At 57.7% G+C, this 10,135-nt stretch overlaps 1 protein-coding gene across 2 annotated transcripts in view; it reads right to left on the reverse strand.

Annotated features, from left to right (window-relative positions):
* The window catches only part of PEX10 (peroxisomal biogenesis factor 10), a 12,349-nt gene extending 12,186 nt beyond the window's left edge, over nucleotides 1-163 (reverse strand). For both annotated transcript variants that reach the window (XM_027765436.1, XM_006161171.3), the window contains exon 1: nucleotides 34-163. In XM_027765436.1, the coding sequence (XP_027621237.1) occupies nucleotides 34-145 (112 nt within the window). In that variant the 5' untranslated portion in view covers nucleotides 146-163. The remainder of the gene's footprint in view (nucleotides 1-33) is intronic.
* Between the last annotated feature and the right edge of the window lie 9,972 nt (nucleotides 164-10,135).

The raw sequence follows: 10,135 nt of genomic DNA on the forward strand, positions 1-10,135 counted from the left end.
CCCCGTCTTGGGGAGGTGCTGCGCGGCCCTCACCCGCTAAGCTGTGCAGGGCCCCGCCCGCCGCGCTCCGCAGGCCCCCGCAGTAGTACTCGTCCTTCTGCGCCGCGCGGATCACCTCCGGGGGACTGGCGCCGGCAGGTGCCATGGCCGCGGCGTAGGCGGGGCCTGAAGACGCAAGTGACGGGCTGGGCGTGCGCAGCAAGCCTGTACGTCACGCACAAGGGGGCGGGGCCTGTCGGAGCTAGGGCCCGTCGGAACTGGGGCCCGTCGGAGGCGGGGCCGAGGAAAAGAGGGAGTTGGAGAATCCTTGCTCTCCAGCGTTGCTCCGAAAGTCTAGCCTCCACTACGTCACCTCTCACCTGTGACCACCCTGTAAAAGCGAATATGTGGTACCATCTTATGCATGGATCGACTGAAGCTCCAGGTTGCTGCGGCGGCCTAACCTCGTCCCCCTCTAAGCTGCGGAACCTTGAAGTTGTGGTTAATCCCTTTCTGGGCGCCGGGAGTGCGGGGGTCAGAACGCAGGAGACCGCGTGTCTCATTCCAGCTGCAGGGTGTATGAAGCCTCGATGTAGACACCTCGCCCGGTACCTCGGTCCTGGGTTCCCCTGCTGCTCCAGGACGGGGTTCTGTGCACCTGGGATGAGGTTCCCATTCCAATGAGCTACGGGCTGTCCCCCACTGGGCTTCACGTTTGGACCCTCTAACCCCTTCGTGACTCTGCTCACAGTTGAAGGTTGGGGGAGGCCTCAGGCAGCTGTCAAAGACACTCCCTAGTAGGGACTGAGTCCTGCTGCTACTACCGCAGCAGCTGCTAGATTTGATGTTCCAAGCCGCAGGGGAGGGGCAGGGCCTGAGGAATAAAGCAGGCCCAAGACTTTGGATGGAGTGGGCTGGACGTGGGAGCGTGGACTGAGCTCCACCAGTGCCTGCGTGATAACTGGGAGCAGGAGGTCGCTTAGACAGCCCTGAGAGGTCCCTGGGGCTGGCTGGCGGAGAAGTGTTGTGTCCGGTTGACCCCAGGAGGAGCACCTGGCTATGAGGAATCCCGTGGGCTTGCCCAAGGAAGGCAGGGCCCAGGCAAGCGAGGCAGGGCAGCGTTTGAACCTCGCTGACTTCAATGAAGAGGGCTTGGGCACAACAGGCGGTAGCTCCTTGCTGCAGGCGTAGACCCTCTTAGAGGAAAGGGGCTTGACCCTGCTGGTCCTGTAGTCCCTCCTGCCTATTATACCCGGAATGTCCCTTTGGAACTTCTGCCTCTGCCGGTTGCATCCATGTTAAACTCAGAGACCACTCTCTGCAGGAGGTGGGCAGCCCCAGGTGAGCCCTTTGGTGGGAAGCAGGGCAGCAGGCATGGCCCACAAGGAGACATACATTCCTCCTTGGCTCAAAGTCTCTCTGGCCTGTGAGTCACAGCGCCCAGTCTGATTAGGAGGAGGTTTTGTTTCGTCTTCAGATTTGCATGCTCAGTTCTGGGATAAGCCCACGAGGCACAGCCTACTCTGGGGCACCGTCCCTGTGCAGAACCAAATTTTCCCAATTCTCTTATCATCTGTATCATGGGTTAAAAATCCCAGCCTGGGGCCAGCAGGTATGCATAGTAATTAAGGTGCTGGACTCCTATGTGGTTAATCGCAGTTTGAGTCCTGGACCCTGTGGCCTGAAACTCATGCCAAGTGCATGTGTGTACGTGCCCAAAATCTCCAGAGGAGAACGGAGGAGAAGGTATTGTGGTGTGGACATCACCCCTGGAGGTTGATTTCTCGCTTTCTGTCTCTTTTTGTCTTTCTGGCAAGCACACTGAGCTCTATAGTAAAAATCAATAACAAAAAGAAAAATCCTAGCCTAGGTGGGTGGGTAAGGGAGCCAAGACCAGAAACAAGTATCCTGTTGTTTCCAGGGAGGTAGGGTCTGGGGGTCACCCTAGGTTTGAACTTTGCTTCACCTCTTAAACAGCCTCTGATAGTCTCTTTCCTCATTTGTTCAGGGCTGTGATCGTAAGGATGACTTGAATTGCGGAGTCAGATTCCAGAATTCCCAGCAGGTGGTGCTATTAGCCCATCTGCTCTGTACCAGGGCTTAGGACGTGTGTTTCACCCCACGAGAGTGAACCTGGATCAGAACTAAAGATAGCATATAGTCTCAGTGCAGATGGAGCAATGGGCAGATCGTTTCTGGGCTGGCCTCTGACCCAACCCACTATGCCTCCACTGGCCTCTGTCATGCACAGAGAGCTGTCACACGGACTCCACTGGAACTTCCCTGGGCCTCTGACTTCTGGTCTTCATCATGGGAACACTGATGCTGACTCTACTGTGCTTGCACTAAGTGCCCAAATCACCTGGGTCTTCTCAAAGTGGGTTTGGGCTAATGGTTCTGAGCAGTGTTGAATTCTGCATTTCTTCTCTTCTCTCTCTCTTAATTGGCCAGAGTGAGACAGAGGGAGGGAGAGAGAAAGCACCCTTAATAGGGTGTGGTCGCTCCACAATCCCTTCTCCTCCATCTCCCCATCCTGTCGGGGTTCTGGGCACTTGCGCACATGCACCTCATGTGTTTCTCGAACCTTTGGGGCTGGGATTGGAACTATACCATTGACTGTGTGGAACTTGGCTCTCTTAACCAGTAGGCCATGGAGCTGGCCCTTGCATTCTGCATTTCTTTCTTCCTTTTTTTCTTTGGAGAGGTTTTTGCTATAGGGCGTGTGCACTCACCAGAAAGACAGAGAGAGACAGAGAGATAGAAAGTGAGAAATTGTGGAGAGCCTCATGCGCCAAAATGGCTGAAATGAATTCACATGTTGACCTCCGGACTTCCCTGTTCTGGGAGTAAACAATCCGCCCCTAGGCTCCCCAACCTAGCTAACATCTGCAAGCAGCTTCTCAATCAGGTCCGCAATAGCAATTGGCCCCTAAGCTCCGCCTCCTGGTTAACACCCCGACAAAACAATCAATTACTGGTCCAAAATATATCCTTCATTTACATATTGGGCAACCAATTACCACCCTGCTGTGTATATAAGAATGTTCTCTGGCCCTCAATAAACCAGCAGCTGTATACCATTCAGAGCTGTGACACTGTCGCTCCCGTGTTGTGACACTGCGCCAGTTCCAGACCTCTGCTCTCTCACTCAGGTAGCCTGTTCGATTTTCCCGAGGGCCGGAACAAGAAATCACCCCCCCAGGGAAGATAGCCACACTGTAATCCCTTCTCCTCCATTTTCCTCTTGGGATCTTGGGCACGCACCCCCACGGGCCTGGCATGAGTTTAAGCCACCGGGTCCAGGACTTGAACCACGGTTGACTACATAGGAGTCCAGCGACATAGCCATTATGCCAACTGCTGGTCCCACATTCTGCATTTCGAACCAGCTCCTTGGCGATGCTGATACTGCTGGTGCACAGACCACCCTGTGCAGGAGCAAGGTTCTGCTGTCCCATTGGATTTATTCACTTTCTCGCAGCGCTGTCCCACCCCATGTCCTTTCTAGGATGTTTGCTCTGGCCACTCACTGGAACCCAGTTCCGTCTGGGTTGAGGCCATGGAGGGGGGAGGCCAGGGAGTGGTGGGTAGCCTGCTGTGTATGCTCTGTACCCCAGTTCCCCACTTTGATTCCCCATGACCCAGCACCCTCTAGAACAGTAGTGGGGTGGACTAGTTAGTCGGCTAGTTCCCTTTCATCTGTGTTCCCTCTGCTAGGGTGTAGGTTTCACTAGAGCAGGGGTTTCCTGCTTCAGGGACTGCTGTGTGCATTTACTCGGGAAAACAGGAGGAAAGAAGGAGGAGGAGTCCGTTTTCCTACTCTTACCTAACTGAGGTAGTGCATTGTGGGATCCCCCACCTCCTTAGCTTGGTAGTCCAGGGTGCTAAGTGTGCTCCTGGGCTAGGTGCTGGGTGGGGTCCACCCCGCCCTGCCTTGTTCCTGGGACCAGGGTGCCGGCCCCCAGAGTCCCTCTGTTGCTGGCTGTCCTTGAAGGAGGGACAGAAACACCTCTTGTTGTCTCAGGAATGGCTGGAGGCCAGTCCAGGCTGGGTGATGGGTTGCCTCAGGAGACATGAGTGCAGGACTTGCCCCGGGAGTCCTGCCCCACAGCCCCAGCATAGGCAAGATGGTGCGCTGGGGGCTGGAGGGCGGCAGGTTCAGGTCTCTGACGAAGCAGTGCACCAGGGCACAGAGCAGGGGAGGGTGCTCCTTTTGCAGGGAGCTCCGCCCAGGGGTGTCAGCTTTGGATCCCATTCCTTCCCTCGCCAGCCGTCAGTGGGTAGAGGGTCTGAGCAAGAGCCCTTGCTTTAGCCTCCAGCTGGTGGCCCAAGCACAGGGACCATCCGTTAGGGTGTGGCCCAGGGAAGCCCCTCTGTGGCACCAGCCACAAACCTGGAGAACAGGTTCTGCTGCCCCAGCGGCTACAGGGCTGCAGTGCTAAGGCAGGAGGCCCTGGGAGCACCTCTGCCCTGACCACGGAAGACCTGCACCTGGAGGTACTCGAGGGGGGAACGTGGCACAGGGTGAGGGCGGCAATGCTGCTCCCAGGAAGGAGAAGTGAGCTTGCGGTGTGGACGGGCAGAGACTCCCTGAACATGGGCTGGTAGATGTGGGAAGGGGGACCAGGCTGGCAGAAGGCCCTGGCAGGCCCCAGTGGTGCCCAAGTCAGGGGGCTTGCTAAGTGAGGCCAAGAGCAGAACCTTGGCCTGCGGCATGAGCTAGTCTGGGACGCAGTGTTGGGCACTTCTGAGAGCACAGGCGGTGGGCCGGGGGCTCTGCCCTGGCCAGGGCCCCTGTCCCTGTGCTGGCCCAGGACCAGAAGGCAGGGATTCTTGGCAGAACTGTCCATCTGAGAGAGCAGAGCCAGCCTGGGGCTCTGGGAGCTGGGTTGCTGTCAGGACTACTTGGGAGCTAAGCCGGGGAAAGAGGAGCCTTGGGAAGGGCAGGGGGCATGGTTCTCACAGCAGAGCTAAGAAACCAGAGCTCCAGCCAGGGCGGGGCATGGTGGAGGGTGTGGTCCCACACCTGTGCTCTAGTTTCTTTACCTCCTGCTTGGAGTTGGGGGAAGGGGTGCTTTTTGAGGGAAAACAAGGGGTCCCCACATGTATGCTGCCATCATTCTAGGCTGAACTAGTTGATAACTAAGGATTAGACACAGAGGGCCCAAGAAAGAGGAGATCTAGGAGGACTTCCTGTAGGAGGAAACTTTGTAATGGTAGGAGAGGGAGAGAGGAGGGCTCCATTCATGAGAGAAGGCCATACAGACATGGAGGCTAGGACTGATGGGGTGGGATATGGCTGAGGACGGATTCCAGGCTAGCCTCCCAGCCACCCATGAGGTGGGAGGAAGGGCTAGTCAAGGAGCCTGGACCCCACAGGGTGGGATACCCAGAAGAGAGGACCCAGGACGCATGACACTAGGCAAGGCCAGAGAGGGCCAGGAAGGAGGTCTGGGCTGGGACAGGCACCAAGAGGTTGTACCCTGTCCTGGGAGCTCTTCATGGTGGAGTTGGGGAGCAGGTCCAGCTTCAGGGGGGTAATGTGCTGGAGGTTCCTCTATACCGTCACCAAACAGCATCCTCCTAATTTGGGGGTGGGGGTGGGGGTGGGGTCTGGCAGCCTTCAGGGAGAGAAGGAGCGTGACCTTGGGCAGGTCCTGACTGAAGAAAGCGTGACCTTACCTTCCTCATCTGCCACTGAGAGCATAGAAGGGTTATGAGAGAACCCAGGCCACATGTATGGAGTACCCCCTGGGTGAGCCCATGGCTCAGGGTTTGCTAGGAGCTGGGGGGCAGAGGCTGCAGAGTCCTCAGCTGAGCAGGGGCTTGCAAGCTTTTAGCAGCAGAAGTCACGTATCTGGGGACTGGTGAGGAGCGGGTGAGTCCCGGGGGTGTCTGTGTGTGCTGCCCACTGTGCATGCTGCGTTCAGAGCCGGGTACCCGCTGGTGTGCAGGGACGAGGGAGGGGCTGCCCTGTCACAGACCGGAAGGCACATGGAGGGTGTGAGGCCACTAGAGTTCACAGTGTCTGCCGGACCACGCCCATCCCAACCGGCCCTGGCCAAGGACCTGTCAGGGGTCATATCTCTCCAAGAAAAGCTCTGACTGCTTCTCACAAGACCTCTTGATTCCTCCAGTTAAACTGAAAGAAGAGTATGGGATATTTTGGCTTCAAAGTTGGGGCACACCGTCAAAGCCCCTGTATCTGTGTTCATCTTAGAGTCGAGCAGTGAGTGAAGTTTGCTATGCTGCGTGCAGGCCATCTGGGAGGCCTTGATGAAAACTCTGCTAGGCAGAAATGCCACCTCGAGGCCTGGTCACCGGGAGTGCGGCCCCAGTGGACAAGAAGCTGCCTTGGCTGTTCTGACGGGCGGCAGGCTCCCGGGTCTCCTGCGGTGAGTTCTGGGCACCTCAGAGGATGGGTGCAGGGGCTCTGGATCCTTCTGCCCCACCCATCACAGATTGGAACGACTCATGGGTCAGAAGATCGGCACCAGGTCCCTGCTCATTGCCTTCTGTCACCTAGAAAGTGCCAAGACAGTCACTCCTGGACCTCGCTCTTCTGTTCTGCAGCCTTCAGGCTCTCCTGGGACTTGGAGCCTTCTCTAAGTCGAAGCCTGGCATCTATCGCCCGCATGGATAAGAGCACCTCAGGAAGCAGTTCCTCGGGACACTGCCCCCTCAGGTACACCGTTCCCAGGTCTCAGGAGGCACTCCCTGGGGTTTTCCTGCCGCAGGGCTGTCGGTGGGGCTGCCTCACAGACACCACGTTGTCCCAGGACTGTCCTGTTGACTGATAAAATATCACCCGGGCCTTCTGCCCTGCTTGATAAGTCTTCACGGCCATGACTCCTCATTATAGTGTAATTGTTACCTGTCTGCCTCCTTGAGTTTTTTGTTTTCTGTTTTAATTTGCTATAGGGCACATGTGTTCACTGGAGAGGCAGAGGGAGAGACAGACAGGGGAAGTGAGAACACCCCCACAATTCCTCCTCCTCCATTCTCCTCTCAGGATTTTGGGCACGGATGCGTACATGCCTGGTGTGTTTTTTCAAGCCTCTGGGTACAGGACTTGAACTGTGCAGTTGGCCATGTGGAATGATGCCGAGTTAACCACCATGTCGCCAGCTGGCCCCTCCTTGAGAATTTTTGATGGGTCCTCTGCTGTGTTCCTAGTGCCAGCAGGGGTCCTGAAGTTTTCTTGAACAAACAATGAAGGAATGAAGGACTCTTGATGCCGAGGGCAGACAGGGTTGCCCTTCCTCTGAAACTGCTGCAAACTCTTCTCCCGGCCCCCCCGAGCTGGACAGAGGATGCACTGTCCTGCGCCCCTCCTGGACCTGAGTGTCTAGCAGTTTGAGAGTGGAAGCCCTGGCCTACGGGAGTGGTCCGCAGGTCTGAGGGAGGGGGGCGCAGGACAATGACTGGCCTTGCACTCTAAGGCTGGCTCCCTGGAATCCAGGCGGAAGTGCCAGCATTCAGCTCCCTGGCATGTGGTGAGGACAGACAGTTGCCTGGCCCTTCCAGGAGGCCTGGGAGGCACCTCAGGTGAAGGAGGAGCTAGGAGGCGGGGAAGAACTTTAGAAGTCATCTCCTCTTACAGTCCCTGCTGAAGATGACGCCTCATGGCGCCCTCCTGTCCGCGGCCCTGGCCATGGGATAAAGGCCGGGGAGATGCTGCATTTCCTGGCAAGGGCAGCCTTGTCCCTGAGCTGAATTCTTGAGAGTGGGCGGCAGTGGACAGGAGCGTGCAGATTTCCTCAGGAGCCTTGCTGGATTCCCTGCCCCAGACTTCCAGGGGCCCCTGGCCAAGGGTGGTTGGAGGAGGCATGTGGGTGATGTGAGGCCATGGCGTTCCCAGTACTGTTGTGCCGCCTTCTTGACGCAGGTGGCAGCGTTTTGTCATTATTCTTTGGGGCCTGTGGTTCTGGGAGGCCCTAGTGGACTGGAGGATAGACATTGGAAGCCCCGGGTCTGAGACTGTGGACAGGAGTGGGCCGGGTCTGAGCCTCTGACCCTGCCCCCTGGGTTGGAGTGGAAGCTGGTGGACCATGCAAGAAGCCAGAACTCTGCTCTGCTCCTGGGGTGGGGCAGTCAAGGCCTGCTCCCGGTGTTAAGGCTGAGACGGGCTGTGGGCAGAGCCCAGGGCAGCCACGTGGAAAGTCAAGGCTGCCGTGTGGCCTGGGCGGGCGTTTCTCCCCCGGAGCAGGCTCTTTGGGCGGTGTCCTGCCATAGACGCCTGTCCTGTCCAGTTTTCACAGACACTCCTTGTACTTGGCTCAGCTCGGCTCCCCTGCCTCCCTGCCGGGCAATCCCCACATTCCCGTTATGCCCACCTCACTGCCCATCTGGGCCAGCCCTGGGAGGGGGAAACACTAGTGCTGCACCTTGTCTCCTCGATGTTGCAGCCAAATAGCCCCTCCACTCTTCCCATGGCCTCTCCCTACCCTCTCCCCACAGGAGAACCTGCCCCCTGCCTCCTACCTGCCCACACTGGACGCCCCTGCACTGTGGCTGGTATAGCTTGCTGTCCAAGGCCACCGGCATGTGTGCCCGGGTCCCCTGCCTGCTCACAGACACATGGCCTCCTGCCCTTCCCCTACTGTGGACCCCTCCTGGGAGAGCCTCCCTGACCCACCCCCTGCCTGGCACACCTCACCAAGGACAGCTGCTGGCTGCCAAGTGCAGACCGGACGCCTGGTGCACAGGACAGCTTCACTCCCCAGAGGAGTCTCGGGGTGTGTTTCCCACTGTCGCCCGTGGCCTCCCTACCCAGCCCCCCAGCCCTGGCTGCTCCTGGTGTCCAGTTTGCTTGTCCCTGGGCTTCACACTGACTAAAGGGACAGTACGTGTCAAGGAGGGAGCAGCAGGGCCGCATAAATCTGAGTAGCAGACACAGCTTGCCTCCCCACACCGTCAGTGGCCACATGTGCAGCCTGAGCTGCCCTCAGGGGATGGCACTTTCTTGTTGACTGAGGAGCCCACCCAGCAGTAGGGTGCGAGGTGTCCCCAGTCTCCTCCAGGGACTTAAGGACTGTGAGAGAGGAAGGGGGAGTAGTAGGTCCCCACAGCACTCCAGCCCCTCCAGTTGTCTTGGGCAGGGGAGGTCAAGGCTGGCCCCAGTGGAGGTGACAGGCCAGTTGTCCTGCTTTGTCTCAACCCTGACTGTTTTGTTCCTTCAACGAGGGCGAAGTGCCTCTGTCTGTAGAACCTGGACTCTGCCGCTCCCACCCCAGGACTATTTTATATTTTTTATTAACAATAGAACAGGGGAGAGAGTAAGCCCATACCCTCCACAGGGTCTGACCATGCTATAGTTTCTTGCCTCCATGCCTCCATGCCTCCAGCCTGTGGGATGCTGGGCACTTGTGCATGTGCCCAGCTTATTTCAGGCTGACTGGATAGGGGATTCGAACCTTGGTTGCCATGGGATCCAGGTTTTCTCTGTCTAACACATTACTGCTACTCCCCACCCTCAGGGCCTTTGCACATACTGCCCATGCCTAAAGTGCTTGCTTCCCCAGAGGGTTTCTGTTCACTGCAAGGCCTAAGCACAGCCCTCTCCACCCCAGTCCCCTGCCCCAAGCCCCTTTGGAGCCTCCTCGCAAACTGGCGCTGCCTCCTCACTAGCCTGATGCTGCTGTAAGGATGAGAGTGGGTGCAGGGACTCAACCCAACAACCTCCGGGACTCTGGCCATTGGTCAGGGGCTTGGCAAGGGCTAGTTAAGGACCTAGGGACACAGGGACAGGCCTTGTACCTCTCTCAGCTGACCTGCCTCTTCTTCAAGACCTAGTATGCCATTTGGGGCTGCCAGGAGCAGAAGACCAGAATTGCTGTCTAGTGGAGGTGCCAGTGTCTGTCTGTTCGTCCCTCCTCTAGGCTCTTCCTCTGGGCCTCAGGAGGCTGTTTAATTCCATTTCAGTCCCCCTGTGCTGTGACTTAGAGACAGGGCCAACATTTTCAGCCTCAAGTGTCCACCTCGTGTGGGGAGGCAGCGCACAGAGCTGCCTGTTGGGCCTGAGGGAGGCTCCCAGTGGTGGAAGGAAGGGGCTCAGGAAGTGGCAGGAAGGTCGGATCAGCAAGTAGGACGTGGAGGCTTTCAGGGACCCGGTTCTGCTTGTGGGGTTGGGCCCAGTGGTGCCTGTCCCTGGGTC

This window comes from Tupaia chinensis, unplaced genomic scaffold (genome assembly GCF_000334495.1).
Source record: "Tupaia chinensis unplaced genomic scaffold, TupChi_1.0 Scaffold138365_1, whole genome shotgun sequence".
Lineage (NCBI taxonomy): Eukaryota > Metazoa > Chordata > Mammalia > Scandentia > Tupaiidae > Tupaia > Tupaia belangeri.